The sequence below is a fragment of the Gopherus evgoodei genome, chromosome 1 (genome assembly GCF_007399415.2).
Source record: "Gopherus evgoodei ecotype Sinaloan lineage chromosome 1, rGopEvg1_v1.p, whole genome shotgun sequence".
Taxonomy (NCBI): Eukaryota; Metazoa; Chordata; order Testudines; family Testudinidae; genus Gopherus; species Gopherus evgoodei.
Genome location: NC_044322.1, coordinates 24,620,911 through 24,638,003, shown reverse-complemented (window position 1 = coordinate 24,638,003; position 17,093 = coordinate 24,620,911). Strand labels below are relative to the sequence as shown.

General features: G+C 41.9%; 1 protein-coding gene across 2 annotated transcripts in view; it reads left to right on the top strand.

Moving 5' to 3' along the window:
• Positions 1–15,924, top strand: part of MTMR2 (myotubularin related protein 2) — a 90,800-nt gene extending 74,876 nt beyond the window's left edge. For both annotated transcript variants that reach the window (XM_030559956.1, XM_030559963.1), the window contains exons 8-15: positions 2,612–2,761; positions 4,415–4,603; positions 5,944–6,129; positions 7,831–8,037; positions 9,692–9,784; positions 11,589–11,702; positions 13,216–13,392; positions 14,401–15,924. In XM_030559956.1, the coding sequence (XP_030415816.1) occupies positions 2,612–2,761; positions 4,415–4,603; positions 5,944–6,129; positions 7,831–8,037; positions 9,692–9,784; positions 11,589–11,702; positions 13,216–13,392; positions 14,401–14,562 (1,278 nt within the window). In that variant the 3' untranslated portion in view covers positions 14,563–15,924. The remainder of the gene's footprint in view (positions 1–2,611; positions 2,762–4,414; positions 4,604–5,943; positions 6,130–7,830; positions 8,038–9,691; positions 9,785–11,588; positions 11,703–13,215; positions 13,393–14,400) is intronic.
• Positions 15,925–17,093: the final 1,169 nt, after the last annotated feature.

The following is a 17,093-nucleotide window of genomic DNA, read 5'->3' as shown; positions in this document are numbered from 1 at the left end:
CAACAAGTAGAATCCAGCTGTCAGGCATTCAGAAAAGGCCTGACTTCGGGAGGGGGAAAGGGTTGCCAATGCCAGATGTGTTTGAAACCATGGATGTGATGTGGTCTCTTCAGATTTGTATAAATGATCTAGAGGACATTGCTACAATAGAGATCCTGGAGATTAGGAAGGATGTTTATTGAACCCAAAACTACTCTGTAAATGTCTCTGAGAAAAGAGAGAAACATGTAACTTATTAAAAATTTATCGGTCATATAAAATGACGGAGAATAATAAACAACGTGTAGAGAACAAAAGGACCTCAGAGAGGCTTGGGTCTGAGCTGGTAATTGAGATCATCTGTGGCAAATTAAATTTCAAACTGAAATCGCTCCCTGATTTTTATTACACACTGACTGGCAAAATATGAAACAGAACTGCCAAACGAATAAAAGTCAGTTAAACCCAAAAGGCTTCTAGATTACTTGGGAATAACGTAAAGCTTTCAAGTTTCAAACACGGTGGGGAGCAATTGGAAAATCTTCCAAGGGGTTCTGAAACTCGAAATGTGTGATGTTTCCCTAAGGAAGCCATGCTGGAATGATACTATTCTCTGGTTAGATGCTTGGTGGAACCAGAGCATGTAGGCTTCAGAACAAACAAATAGGAAAAGATACTTGAAGTGGTGCTGTAGAGGGAAGAGCATCAGTGCTTACCCAAGCAGAAAGGTAGAGAAAGAGAACAGATTTTTAAAGGGGAAAATTTCCTAGGAAGGGAAAATAGGAATTGATCGGAAACGGTTCAAAATCAGGCTTAGTGTAGAATCTGCCCTCATTTAGACTCTGATCCAGTAAAGCAGTTAAGCACATGCTTAACTTTAAGCATGAGACTAGTCAGTGAAAAGTACTTATACTTAACTTTAAGCACATGTGCTTTATGGGATTGTGGCTGTCATACCCAGTCTGATTCAGTGTCTGCACTTTCACCATGTGACCAGCAGGGGGGAGTGATTCAGTTGAATAAAAATTTATATGCTGCATGTTTAGATGCTGTGAATGTAAGTAAGTGATTAAAGAACAGCATGAGTCAATACTATGAGGCAGATTGTGTCTGGCCCCTGAATGGAGGGGGCATAAGTTGCTTTCCTCCCTGGGCCCTCACGCAGAGAGTATGCACAGATGCAACTCTTGATGCTCCTGAGTTCAGGGACTGCAAGTGGTGCTAGCCTACCTGGAGAAGATAAACCATCTCCCTACCAGGCATCCATACCTCTCTGTGTGCCAGCTTGTCTCCCTGTCAGATCTCACAGATCTCTGACTGCTGCTTCCTGCTTCAGGGATTGTCACTTAAAATCTTTCTCAGTCCTTTAATCACCTCCCTTCACAGGAATACAGTCCAGTTATAACTGTTTATAGCCCTTTGATCTGCTAATGCCCCGCATTAGCAAAACAAGGCATGCAGCCTGATAGAGACAGGAGGTAGGAAGGGTCCTTGCAACTCATAGCCTTCCTCATTCTCTTCCAAGTGTGTACCAGGATGTTCTCATCTGGGAAGCCATTATGTTGCCTTCCTGCTCAGCCCCCATTGAATTGAAGCATTGCAGGCATATAATAAACACTCCACTGCTCCCAATACAAGTTAGATCAGTACAATTATACAGGAAATTATAATAACCTACCCTAGTTATACGTAGGGTCACCAGGCCCCTTTCACTGTTCATAAAACTCTTCCATCTCAGTAGTCTTAGATTATTACATACTAATTCCACAACTGCTACACTGGGGGCTATAGGAATAAGTGCTTCTGGATCCCAGAATTCACAGGTGCAGCCACATGCCAAAACAGTTCTGTCAAAACAGAATTGGTGTTGTGGACACACTAAACCAGAGCTTCTCAGTTCCTTATGAACTTGGCTTGGGTGACTGGTTGATGGGAACCCCGTGTCCTCTGAACCATGTCCTGACACAGCTGCTAACATTGCACCTTCATTTTCAATCTCGTTTTTCCATTGTCTGTCCCCCCATCCCCTTCTCTTTTCCATGTGCTTTACTGACTCTTCTCCCTTCTGGTCTCCCCTCCACCTTCTCTGGTGGTTCCCATCCCCACTCTCCCACTCACCAAAAAGGCGAGCATCACTGAGGTACCATCCAGGGTTGAGCTGAGCAACAGAGAAGAGGAGAAGATTGGGCTAGCCAGCTCCTGTTCTGCGCTCTGTAGTCATGAGCTGTTCCTGCAGCTTGTTACGTTAGGGGCCACAATGGGAGCAGGGGGAAAGTTGCTCTCAAAGCATCGCTTCACCTGCTTTACAGTATATTTTCCATGAGTGTGATTTGGGTCTTGTAGTTTTACCCACCTCCCCTGATATTCTCCACTGCTCTGTCTCCATGAACTAAATCACTGTCCCTCTTGCAGGGGAGCACTTTACCAACTCATCACAAAGACAAGAGAGGTAACGGGTCATTTCATACAATCTGTGTTGCTGACATAAGTTTCCTTCCCTAATACAGACACGCTTGTATGTGCCCTTGAATTTAAATTCTTAGAAGTGACGGCAAAGTCCACTGGTCTCTTTTCCTTGGGTTGGGGACCTTGTAGTAGTTTATTTTCTAAGCTACTGTTGTTTCATATGCAGGGAATTCCCAATGAAAGCTGGAGAATAACCAAGATAAATGAGCGCTATGAGCTGTGTGATACATATCCTGCCATTCTAGTCGTGCCTGTGAATATTCCAGATGAAGAATTAAAGAGAGTGGCATCTTTCAGATCAAGAGGTCGCATACCAGTGAGTATGACAAAGGAAGACACTTTGATGTGGTTTTATAAAGACCTTTGTACCATAGAAACCTAATGAGGTTCAACAAGAACAAGTGCAGAGTCCTGCACTTAGTACAGAAGAATCCCATTCACTGCTACGGACTAGGGACCGAATGGCTAGGAAGCAGTTCTGCAGAAAAGGATCTAGGGTTACGGTGGACGAGAAGCTGGATATGAGTCTACAGTGTGCCCTTGTTGCCAAGAAGGCTAATGGCATTTTGGGCTGTATAAGTAGGGACATTGCCAGCAGATCAAGGGACGTGATCATTCCCCTCTATTCGACATTAGTGAGGCCTCATCTGGGGTACTGTGCCCAGTTTTGGGCCCCACACTACAAAAAGGATGTGGAAAAATTGGAAAGAATCCAGCAGAGGGCAACAAAAATGATTAGGGGGCTGGAGCACATGATTTATGAGGAGAGGCAGAGGGAACTGGGATTGTTTAGTCTGCAGAAGAAAAGAATGAGGGGGGATTTGACAGCTGCTTTCAACTACCTGAAAGGGGGTTCCAAAGAGGATGGATCTAGACTGTTCTCAGTGGTACCAGATGACAGAACAAGGAGTAATGGTCTCAAGTTGCAGTGGAGAAGGTTTAGGTTGGATATTAGGAAAACCTTTTTCACTAGGAGGGTGGTGAAGCACTGGAATGGGTTACCTAGGGAGGTGGTGGAATCTCCTTCCTTAGAGTTTTTTAAGGTCAGGCTGGACAAAGCCCTGGCTGGGATGATTTAGTTGGGAATTGGTCCTGCTTTGAGCAGGAGGTTGGACTGGTTGACCTTCTGAGGTCCCTTCCAACCCTGATACTCTATGATTCTGTGATAAATAATGCAATGATCAGACAAAGAGGATGCCAAGGAGCAAACCCAAATGGTTGACGGATAATAAAAGCAACGGGGAGACCTCTTCAAGGAGTTTAAAGGCAGCATTTTCTGTGGAATTAATGTTATGAAAGAGACATAAACTAAACTGAAGTGCGAAGAAGATAAGAAAATTGAACGAAATCCAGACTTAATTTTCTTGGATACAAAATTAGCCCTGTTAATTATTGACAATTTTCTGCCTTTTCTGATTTCTGGGGTGAGGTGGGGGTAACTGAATACTTTTTTTTCTGAAGTCCTTTATTACTGTTAAAGAAGACTCTTATTTAACATCAGGTTGTAAATAAGGAATGTCATAATCGTTACCTTTATTTCAGAAGCAGCCAATATTATGCTATTTGCTTCACATATATATAAAAAGACAAGTCCCTGCCCAAAGGAGCTTACAGTTTAAATGGGGAACACTAAAACAAAATTCAGCACAATGGGCATGTGTGAAAAGGGGTCCGTCTTACTCAGCTCATAACTGAATGGCAGGAGAATTAGCTGTACTCCATTTAAAAGTCAGGTTTAAGCATATTCATACGTTTGTAAGTGGGTTCCAGCTTTGGGAATGCACTGAAGTGAAAGAACAAAATACAGGACAGTGTTGTCACTTTAATTCAGTCATGACTTAATTTGATCCAATCCTGTGGAACCAAATCAAATACAAGGAATGGATCCAATGGAATCAGCTACAGGTGAATCATTTCGCTATCCTACTGAGTTCCTATCTCCCTTTTCTCCCCCTGTGTATTGTTAAAGGTTTTGTCATGGATTCATCCCGAAAGCCAAGCTACGATCACGCGCTGTAGCCAGCCGATGGTTGGAGTGAGTGGAAAGCGAAGCAAAGAGGATGAAAAGTATCTTCAGTCCATCATGGATTCCAATGCTCAGTCCCATAAAATCTTCATCTTTGACGCGAGACCTAGCGTTAATGCTGTAGCCAATAAGGTTAGATGTGCTCTCCTCTCTCAACAGCAGGGGATGTTGCAATTCAGAGCTAGCCTACCACCCTCCTTTAGTAGTATCCGTGAGGATGAAGATGCGGTTTCCGTGATAGAATTGTTGCATTGACAATGGCTCCAATCCTGCAGGTAGATTCGTGCAGGCAGAGCCTTGCCACCTTCACACAGTCCTGCTGAATCCAGTGGAACTCCACCTGTATGAATCCAGTTTCAGGATCAGGGCTACAAACTGTAGAGGAAGAAAAGACCATTAAGCCAGCGACAGAGGGTTTAAGAACAGGCTTTGTTCAGGGTGTTTTGATCAGCAGTTCAGAACAGAGATTCTGACACCTTGAATCTTGGATGCTTCTGTTTTTCTTGCTCAGCAGCTTGGGCCTGATTCCAAAAGCGTTGAGCACATCTCTGTGGATGTTCAAGACCATTGAAAATAGGGTCTGAGATGCCTCAAGCTGGGCACCTGACATCCATGTTTGCTTTTGAAAATTTGATGGCCTGTTCTGTGATTTCTCAGCGTGAGACAGAGATTCAGTAGAATGACTAGGAATGCAGCCCAGGACCAGGCCCGCGTTTTAATGTTGTTACATAGCATACAATAGATATCGAGCTTTGTTTACATGCAAGAATCCCTTTGCTGCCTAGGCTCTGGACTTTCTCTGTTCATCACCCCCAGCGGTCCTCCGACTTTTGTACTGGTGACCCCTTTCACATCCCAAGCCTCTGAGTGCAACCCCCCTTATACATTAAAAATACTCTTTTATATATTTAACACTACTATAAATGCTGGAGGCAAAGCGAGGTTTGGGGTGGAGGCTGACAGCTCGTGACCCCCTCATGTAATAACCATGTGACCCCCAAGGGGTCCTGACCCCCAGTTTGAGAACCCCTGTCTTAAAGGGCAATTACCAGTGGGGAAAATGTAGCCCTTTCCATAGGATCCCAAAGTGGGACTGCCAGACTATAATATAGTGAGTCTGATGAATTTGTAACTTCAGCCATGGTAACTAATAATTTTCAAAAAGAAAAATTAACCCCTGTATATGATATTCAGCAGTTTTTAACATAGGTGAAATTATAGTATTAAGGAAAAACCATTTCTGCAGGAAAAATCTATTAAGATTATGTACAGGAATAGCCTTGTCCCCATTTTTAAAATGAATACAATGCACACGTCTGTTTCCTGCTTTCTTTCATCATGATTTTGATAGCTGATTTGTAATTGTTTTGATAATACATATCAAATAATATTTGTCCTGTAAATGCTACTGAGTTGAAAGACCAAATACATTTTTGTTAATGATTTCCTATGGGTTTGTTTTTATTTCCCAGGCTAAAGGAGGAGGTTATGAAAGTGAGGATGCCTATCAGAATGCTGAATTAGTTTTCTTGGACATTCACAATATTCATGTTATGAGAGAATCATTGAGAAAACTGAAAGAGATCGTATATCCTAACATTGAGGAGACTCATTGGCTGTCAAATTTGGAATCCACTCATTGGCTGGAACATATCAAGGTGTGCATGTGTGTTAGTATCGTGATGTATGTATCTGTCTAACTGAAAGGAGGGGTCATTCTGCTTTCATAAAAGCAGAAGAGTATGTCTACTCCTGGGACAGCTGTGAGGCAGCTGCTATTTTGTGTTTCATTTCAGACTCAGAATATTATAGAATAAGATCCTGATCCTGCAAAGACTTACACATCTGCTTAACTTTATGCACTCTCAGGAGTTCCATTGTGGTCAATGAGAAGTTCATTGGGACTCATGATAGTGAGTAAAGTTAAGCACATGCATATAGCTAAGCACATGGGTAAGTCTTTGCAGGATTGGGGCCAAAGTCCAAGTGTTCTCTCTCACAGAAACTTTATATTAATTCTTTCTTTCATTCTTGTTTTTCTTACTTTTCTATAAAAGTAATCTGCACTGAAAATATATGTTTTTCACTTTGTATGGGAGAAAATATAATGGCACCAGATGAATTATTAAGTCACTTTCATCCCCCGGAGGGAAATCTTTTAAAATAAAATGCTCTATAATCCTGATAAACCAAGAGAGAGAAAAAAAAATTGACCGGCTTATTTGTGTAAAGTGCTGAGTACCATCAGCTTCCCCTGGTTTAGATGGGTATTAAGGGCTCGCAGTTGCAAATAGCCCTAGAGAGGGGGGGAAAAAGCCATTTACTTATAAATAAGAAGCTTCCAGCTGCCACATTAACATAGATTTTTGCTAGATTTGGCATATGATTTTTATCACATGTTGTCATTTCACTGAAAATCAGTGAGGGTTTCTCCTTTCCAAAATATAAACTTTGTATGTGGGTACATACTACACAGATGTCCCAGGTAAAGCCAGCAGTTTCAAGTCTAAAAGTGGGAGGTAGCAAGGCAAATCTTTGGGAAGAATAGTACACTATGTTGTTTGTCCTGCACTATTCCCTACAGCTGAGTAGTTTGATGTCAGCTGTTCGGCTGGCAGAAAATATTTAGCCAAAGTAAATCAGTATTCCACAGGTGCCTGTGTTTATAGATTGATAATTTTTGGGGTGAATAAGCTATTAATGTAAAAATGTCTCATGCACTAACACTTGGAACAAGGGCTTGTCTGCATGGGGAAATTGACCAGTCTAGCTGCAGTAGGAATAATTATTCTTCTATCGTTATACCAGCCAATTTCTCTATGTACATACGCCCCAAATCTCATTCGTCTGACAAAATTAGAGTACCTGTATTTGCAGGGTTGGCACATAAAGGTCAACTCCCTGAAATTATGCATTTATATGAAAAAAATGATTGTACAGAGTTGTGTTTGGAAAAGCAGGCTTGCTAGTTTCTTCCTTTGGCAAAATATAATCAATCTAGTTTTCCCAGTTGCTGTAGCCGAGACAAGGGACTTAATTACAGCAGCACTGTTCCCTGACATGGTTAAAACAGGATTAAAATTGTAGCATAGATGGGATTTAATTTTGTCCAGGTAACTGGGTTTAAATCCTGGACTGTCCAAGTATTTAATCTGGCTACTGGGACACTTCCAGAGTCATGTCTACCCTACAACTTGTAACCTCACTGGGGCATAACCACCTTGTAACCAAGCCCCTGTCTCGGTTATAATTGGGAAGCAGACATGGCCCTTGTCTTGTCTAGAGGTGTCACAGGCAATTCTCCACTTGTAGTTCATATTCTATGGAGAAGCTTGACGAATCTCCTGTCTGTGTCGCAGCTAATTCTTGCCGGTGCTCTTCGGATTGCTGATAAGGTGGAGTCGGGGAAAACCTCCGTGGTTGTGCACTGCAGCGATGGTTGGGACCGAACAGCTCAGCTCACTTCTCTGTCCATGCTCATTCTCGATGGCTACTATCGAACAATACGGGGCTTCGAGGTGCTTGTGGAGAAGGAATGGCTGAGCTTTGGGCACAGATTTCAGCTGGTGAGTCAATAGCCTTTTGAGCAGATTCAATTGCTGGGTGTTCAACGAAGAGCATTTCACTGGATTAGTTACATGGTTATATATGTTCCTTTAATCAACATTACTTGATCACAGCTGAGCTCACAGAGTAAAGGTGAATGCCACTGATATGCATTCTGGCACATTACATTCTTTGTTGATTTTTCCTCATTGTCCTTAGAATACAGTCACTTGATGTTGGTTAAGGTTATCTGGTCTAATACTGTATACTTACCTATCTCACAGAGCTGGAAGGGACCTTGAAAGGTCATCAAGTCCAGCCCCCTGCCTTCAGTAGCAGGACCAAGTACTGATTTTACCCCAGATCCTGAAGTGGCCCCCTCAAGGACTGAACTCACAACTTTGGGTTTAGCAGGCCAATGTTCAAATCACTGAGCTATCCCTCCCCTCATAAAAACTTTAGAACCTACAAGTCCACTCAGTCCTATTTCAGCCAATCATAGAATATCAGGGTTAGAAGGGACTTCAGGAGGTCATCTAGTCCAACCCGCTGCTCAAAGCAGGACCAATCCCCAGACAGATTTTTGCCCCCAGTTCCCTAAATGGTCCCCTCAAGAATTCAGCTCACAACCCTGGGTTTAACAGGCCAATGCTCAAACTACTGAGCTATCCCTGCTGCCCTAAAGCACTGATTTCATTATGTGATTTTGGGTGGTCACTGAAGTTTTTCTATCTGCATACTTGTGATGTTACCCCCCATTTTACATGTGGGGAAACTGAGGTAGTTGAGTGATTGAGGGCCCAATCCAGCAAAACAGTAAACCATGTGCTTAAACTGTAAGGAGATGATTAGTCCCATCTATAAAATGGAGATAATGATGCTGATCATCTTTGTAAAGCACTCTGAGATCTACATATGAAAAGTATTCTATAAGAGAGAGGTATTATTATTACCTACATGCCTGAGACCAGACGAGTGGCTATACTGGGTCAAACCGTGTGGTCCTCCATACCTCTTAGCCTTCCTCTAGCCTTTAGTTTAAAAACTCTTCTAGAACCTCTGTGCTTTCAGTGCTTTGCTGAATTGGGACCTTAAGTGATTTGCCCAAGGCCACACAGCAAGGTCAGTGTCAGAGGCCTATTTCTTAGGGGCACTTTCGTAACTACCTCTCATGGGGTGGTGAGGATGAGCTAGTGTTTGTACAGGGCTTGGCAGCTAGGAAGTGCTATGTTATAATTATCATTAGGTGCTGTGTTTCTGTGTAACTTTTGGATCCATTATACTGTACTACTGAATGAAGATGATGATGATGATATATATCCTTTAAAGGAACAAAAGTGTAAACTTTTTCTTGTCTTTTGAACACTAACTGTTAAATGAAGTCAATGCCAGAATAACATCTGGAGCTTCTATTCAGATCACTTTTGTTTTTAGTTCTTTCTTAAGTGCACTTAACAAGTCTCTGAGAAAGGAACTCGCTTCAAAGACTAGTTCTGGACAGATACTCCTCTTCTCTTCTGCACTTACTAATATAAACATAGCAAAATCAGGACACTTTTAGACCATCTTACAGCTATTGCGGGCTGCTGCGTTGGTAACCCGGGTATACAGAATCCAAGCTATTTCTTTGTGAAGCACCGTACTAGTTCATGTCCTTTTTTTGTTTTGTATCAGCGAGTTGGCCATGGAGATAAGAATCATGCAGATGCAGACAGATCTCCCGTTTTTCTCCAGTTCATTGATTGTGTCTGGCAAATGACAAGACAGGTAAATTTCTAAGCTACAAACTTGCTTTATGCAGGACTTAAATGGGTGCGTCTGGCTAGTGATCTTGCTGCTCAACTTCTAAATTAAAATACAGCATCTTCTGTGTGGTTTTTTTTGTTCTTTTCTGTTTTTGTTTAGGTACAATTGTCAAAAGTAACTGAATAAGTTAGGATCCTGTCATTGAATGCCTATGGGATTTAGGAACCTAAGGGCCTAAGACACTTTTGAAAATAGGACTTAGGCTCCTTAGTCATTTAGTGGCTTTTGAAAATTTTATTTTCTCCGAGTGGCATTAATTGTGTGAGGGGAGAAGGGGTTGAAGACAGCTGGGTTTTGTTTCACTTTAACCTCTTCTAAAAGTGAATGCATTGCTCCTAAATTGTGCATGATTATCAACACTGGAGTGTCTCCTTTACCCACAGACCAGGTACTGTACGAGCAGGGCCACTTAAATTCCTCTGCTCTTGAGGGAATGTCTCTAGTGGCTTAGAGTGAGAGCCATGCCACTGTGTCCATTCTGCATTTGGCCTCTGCGCCAGGGCCTGTAGGTTGTATTTTTATCCTTTTGACAAAGGTGCCTAGACACCGTTGAAAAAAACGGCCTATAGTGAAGAGGGATGCCATTTTAGATGGTACTTTTCAGTCGCCAAACAGGAGAGGTGGCAGCATATCCCTTTCTTGGAAGTTGCTAAAGCATCTTTTGCAGTGGTCTTCTTAATCCTTCTCTCATCAAGTTCCTTGGGCGGAGTAGGTGTTTGGGATGGACTGAAAGGCAGCCGGTGACATAGACTCATAGGCATCAGAGATGGGAAAGACCTGTTATATAATCTGGCCTCGGGAATAGGGCTCTGAAGCCAGGGAGGACAGGATGGGAAGGGTTACAGCACAACATTTCCTGCTGTCCCCTTGTGTTCCCCCCCACCGCATCATTTCAAATCATCCCCACACTTCTCTCTGTCCCCTGGCCCTGCTCTGACTGTCCCCCCCCTCCACACCCACACACACACCATATCACACTCACACACAACTCCAGATCGGAACACAGTTTTCACAACTTTCCCCCCCGCAGGTTTTCCACCCCATATAGAGGGAGTCAGAATTATTCAATATTGAGAAAAGTTCTGATGAAATTTTGAAAAATTGTTTTTAAAACAAAAGGAGAAAAAATGTTGTGAAGTTTTGTACCTGTTTTCCAAGCAGCTCAGATTGTTGTTATACATTTGTATTACAGTAGGCCTAGAGGCTTCCGCCAATGTTAAGGCCTTGCATGTGATGGCAATTCCTAGGTTCCCACGACCTATTCCCACCATGTGAACTAGTTTCATGGCCTTCTGCTGCAGCCTCATGGAAAACTCTCAATTGGATGCGTGAATTGTTTCCATTTAACTAGATGGAGCTTTCATTCCTACTTAGCGTTTGTTTATTTTATATCGGCTGCACTCTTTTGTTCATAACCACATTACAGTTCTGGCATTGGAGACCTGTGCGAGCTCCAGTTTAAGCAGCTCTGGGTATATATAAATACAGTGATCAGACCCTTCAGGCCTCTGGCTTTTGCTCAGAATTCCTTATTGCACATGTAAAGCAGATTTTTGAGTGAAGCGTTTGCTCTGAGAAAGTAGTACTATGATTTTGGAGACGGGGCAGCCAAATAACACAAACAAATCCTGTATTAGAAATGCATAGGGGACGTATTCAGCTCATTAACTAACACGATTGGCTGTTACAGTGGTATGTGTGTTCATTAGCAACGAGCAATGTACTAACAAAAATAAACTTGCAATATTCCTGGTTGTGTTTGAAGTTTCCTACAGCATTTGAATTCAATGACTGTTTCCTGATGATCATTCTGGACCACCTGTACAGCTGTTTGTTTGGGACGTTCCTGTGTGGCAGTGAGCAGCAGAGGGTGAAGGAGGTAAGGCCTCACCTCTTTCCAAGATGAATGCAATTCTCAATGTTCCTAAAATGGGTGAATGATGCTGATGGAATTGTTCCCATTCCCAGTGACTCCCGTGGGAGCACGTTTTGGTCCTAACAGATCTTTCAACTGAACAGCTGGCATTCAGGATTCTTCCCCCCTGTAAACTGGTGTAAACTACTCATAGCTTAATTGCTATACTTCAGACTTTTGTACATTTCACTGTATTCAGAATCTCTAAAGGCACCTTCAACCCTTAGCCTCTGTCTTAACAGCTATCAGTTGCCGAGGAGATGTTTATCTAATGTTCAAACAAAATCCTACTTTCAACTACCTGCCCAGTAATATTAGAAAGTGGACTGATTGTATAAACTAAAATGTGTGCATAGTCATACATACATCCAACAACATGGAAGTAACAGGGTGCCAGATGTGCCTTTTTCCCTGGAGAGAATGGAACTGCTAGCTATTAAAGGGAATGTGGCTGTAGTTCGTTACATTGGATAGTTCTGTACTCTAGCCTGGCCTACCTTGGCAGAGCTTAAAGCAGTTACAAGACCCACAGTGCAAGTGGAGGAATGTTGTGTACATTTGCATGACTTAAAACACTAATCCAAAGTTACAAGTACAACCACAACCTGAAATGAATGGCTCTCACTCAGTCTCAGCTTGCTAATGCTGGAAGCACCATTAAATTACACAGAGGTTGCATCTACACTAGGAAAAATGGCATCTGTAATTCTCCACTGAGGATGGCAACAGTGGAGGCTGTAGTCTAGTCAGGGCTATGGTGTTTAATCACTGTGTTGCGTAGATGTGCACTGAGCTGAATTTAACAACACAGTGGTCAAAATCACTATTAAAACCACACTGCTGGTGAATTGTGTGTCCCAGTTTTCCCAGTATAAATGAGGCTTGAATATTTCTCATTCCAAAGAAGCAAACACATGCTCTGTTTGCTGTCTCTTTGAGGCTCATCAGTCTAGCTAAGCACTTAGACCCATATGTAGTCCCAGTGATTTCACTAGGACTACTCACATACTTAAGCCATTTTGCTAGATTGAGGCCTAGAACACGTTTTTTCCTTGCAATTAAATACCCTGGGCCCTCTTTTGAGAGCATTTGAAAGATGGGACGCTTTAACAAAATTAATGGTCATGTACCTCCTGTCCTTCAAAGCTTCAGAAAACCCCATCTCCACTCCGGGCAGCCTTCCCCTTTTTGTGCCCATGGCGATTCCCTTGATCGTGTTGCAGGTTGAGCTGGGAATAAGGGATGTTTGCATGCCATGCTGTATGCCTGCTTGCATGTGTTTATATTCTAGAAAAAAGGCATAAAATGTATTTTTTTAGTTATGGAAACGCAGCTAGATTTTTATTAATATGCATATGCATATGCATATATTTTAAACATATGTGTATGCTGGTATAAATACTCATAAAGCTGTGTGGATAAATACTATTGTTCGTATGGCTGGGTGTGTAAAACAGCTTTTATTTTTTCCTTAAAGGGCCTTCCAAAAAAGACTGTGTCACTGTGGTCTTACATCAATAGCCAACTTGAAGACTTCACTAATCCCTTGTATGTGTGCTACGCCAACCATGTCTTGTATCCTGTGGCCAGCATGCGCCACCTAGAGCTTTGGGTGGGATATTACATCAGATGGAATCCAAGGATGAAACCACAGGTGACCATTTTGTTTCTAAAATACTATGTTTGTCAAAAATCTTGTCTCTGATGTTCCTAAGGAACCAGTCACCTTGGCCTCTGGGAGCTGCACAACAGTAAGCAATGCTTTCCAAGCCCAAGCTGCCACAGCTTCAGTTTAAAAACAAAACTTAATTACAAGCACCATACCTGCGGCATGTGTAATTGAACTGAGCACCAACTTTAGTTTTAAAAATATCAGCCATGATTTTAAAAACTGGCTGGCTGACTTTAGACTCCCAAGTAAGTGGATTGGAAATCCCTGGGAGCTGTAGGTGCTCAGCACCTTGAGAAATCAAATCACTTGAGCAGGCATAGCATTTTAAAAAGCGCCAGGTCCCACTTCTAGGAGGGACTCAGGCGCCCGAGCCTCATTGATCATCAGTGGGACTTAGTCTCGCAAATCACGTAGGCACTTTTGAAATGTTTACCCTAGATGACTTTGGGGCCTACCTTTAGTCATTGACTTCCGAAAATCTTAGTCACTAGAAATAAGTGTTTTTAAACACTAAACCGTTGAGCATTTAAGACAAGTTAGAGATACTTAGAAGAATCTCCAAAGTGCCCTTATTCTATATCTACTTAATTATCAACAGTATTGAGATGCCAAGGGAATAGGTGACCGAGAGATCTGCAGGTCTCAGCTTTTACAATTCACAGTGCTTATGTTATTAACCTGTTAGTTTGTCTCATTCCCAAATCAGTTTTGTAAATAAAATACAGCAGCTAAGGTCATAAGCATCAGGGCCCTGGAACTAGCAGGCTGCAAGAGTGCAGGTGACAGATAAGTGGCAAGGTATGTGGAAGTCAGAACAGCTAATTCATTTGCTTCTGGACTGTAACAGGAGAGGATGGTGTAACCATTATACCCTACAAACTTAAAAATGGATAAAGAGCAACTGAGGCAACAAAAACATCTAGTGGTTTAGCAGACTTGGCCTGTGCAGCCTTTTGTTGCCACTCAGCTGCACGTTCTTTTGCATTGCAGGAACCTGTCCACAGTCGATACAAGGAACTTCTTGCCAAACGGGCCGAGTTGCAGAAGAAAGTGGAGGAGCTCCAGAGAGAGATTACCAACCGATCGACCTCATCCTCGGACAGAGCTGGCTCTCCTGCACAGTGTGTCACTCCTGTACAGACAGTTGTATAATATGGACTTCTGTTATTTCCAACGACCACCTTAAAAGGGCAGCTGTAGCAGGAAACCCTTTGAATTTAGATCCTGGTGTCTTGGAGGCACCAACTACCTTATTTATTACATTTCTTTCCAGGGTAATTTATTAGTACTGTAGCACTAGAGGAAGCTTAAGCTGAAAAAAGGGCAGACCCCTATGCAATCTTTTTGGTGGCTAGATGATGCTAAAACTAATTGCACTTGCCATTTAAAAACAAAACCAAGCGCTCTCACTGACTTAGCTGTTAGAAATCATTTTGCTTTGAATGAGTGACTACTGCTTGGCACGAAGTATTCTGTAAGGAACATATCTACAGAGGGGGAGGAAGACTCTGAAAATTCTCCACCTCGCTGAAAGGAAACAAAAAAAGACTGAAGTAAGAAATCAGTCTGCAGAATTCATATCTGATCCAAACGTTTAGAACAGAGCCATTGAATAGTTTTGACTTATCAGTGTCAAAACTATTCAATATAACTATTCAAAACTATTCAGTATAACTCTGTTGAACTGTTTTGCCAACGTCTCACTGAGAGGCAGATGCTGATAGGACCCAAGTAATAGAATGCTTTTTACTAGTTAGATTGGCTCTGTCCTATCACTTTGATATACATCAGGGGAAGCTAGGCCAAGTTCTGCAACTTTACTTCTGTCATGGAGGTGGAACTTAAAAGAAACAGACTTCATTGTTTGTTAGGTATATACCCAATACTGCAAAGCGATGCCTTATTTACAGGAAGGGCAGCTTCTACCTGTAGGACATGGTAGTGGATGAACCCCTGGTTTCCCTTAGCTTGTCCTTTTTGGGACCAAGTTTACCTCCATCCCCCTCACCTGGAATCATCACTTATTTTCATCCAATTCAGTACTATGAAGCAAATGTTAATTACTAAGGGGGTGGGAAACAGATCCCCCAGTAGTTTCTGCAGCCCTTTTTTGGGGGCGGGGAGGGTTGCCTCATATGCAAGAGCTGGCAAAGCAAATTATATAAAACATGGCAAGTGCAACACTTGCTGGGATCAACTCAATTTAATTTTGCTGAGGTAAGTGTAAACAGTTATTTCCATATTTCAATGCGGGATTGTGATAATGTACTTAAAATTCAAACTATTTTACTTCTTTTCTGTTGACAGTAAGTGTATTGACCAAAGAAAGCTTTCTGCATGTATTACAATTGCAATGTAAAAGTAGTGGTCAGTTGATGGCGTTGTGTAGTCTGCTAGCATATTTCAGCACTAGTGTAATAATTTTTTCTCTGTCAGAGAAGAGTATAGAGTGTGCTTGGAGCAAAGAATCATTGCCAACCGCACAATGATCAATTAAACTTTGTCCAAAATCAAGTTTAATAACTTTATTGTAGAAATCAGGGTGAAAACAGACAATTTTTTGATTATTTTTGTTGGACTGATTTTTTCATTTTAATTGTGTCTTTCCAAATACAGGCATATGCACTTGAATGAGAAGGTTGGGGGTGTAGTAAAAGTCAAAATATTTGTAAGGGCTTCTTAGCTTTGCCTTTGGATCTCATTTCCATATGCAGCTGTATGTTCTGATCAGAGTAGCTGGGCTGATTTTTGTGCAGACAGTATCTGTATATTGCCTCTGAGGGGCTGCATTCCCTCTAAGGCAGTGGATTTCCCTTTGGAAAGCTACTTGTGGTTTACTGTGGGCCTCCCTCTTTCTCCTGCAGCTATGTCAACCCATTAGGGTGAAGTTTTCTCTTGTGGATGGCCCAGCATTAAGATGAAGTGTTATCACTGCATTTGTTAGGGTCACGAGCCTTAATGAGATTAAAAAAATAATCAGGTTGTGCTCATTTTTGCACCATGTGATGTATGTGGAATGTACAACTTGCTTTAAGTTCACGTGTGTGAGAGAGACGACAAACTGGTGGCCTGTCCTGTCACTATATAAAATGCATTGGTCTTGAGTTCTTAGGGACCGCAGTGCAGTATGAGAACCTATATGGAAGAGTCATTTACCTTTTTACCCTCACTGTGGCAGTTTCACTAGGTATGTATTATTTGTCCCTTTAATATTTTGTTTCCTTAAGTTTAATACTAAGTGGTGAGTGGCTGTGGTTTTTTCTCCTTGGGCCCTGCTCTCCCTTCCACTAGTATTTAGTAGTAGTTTATTAAAAAAAAACAAAAACAAAACCCTGAATGTTGACACATCACTGAACTGTAACCATTTCAGGAGTCAGAGTAAAGTGGAGGAAAAATGAAACGTCTGCATGGCATTCTCAGTAAGCAATGTGGTTTTGCTGATATTCAAGCTTTGTAGATGTAGAATTACTGTAACATAATTGCTTTGTATACGACTAGAGCAACTTCCTGCTCAAAGGGAGTGTTTTCCTTTGGCTATTGTCCCAGTAACAATCTCTGGGCAGTTCATGAATTTTCTCATTATCTCAAATATTTGCTAGCTCAAAATTATTTAACATGAGCACCTTACACTTAATATCTAGCCTCAATACCCCTCCGAGGTAGGGAAACAAACAGAGTAAAGG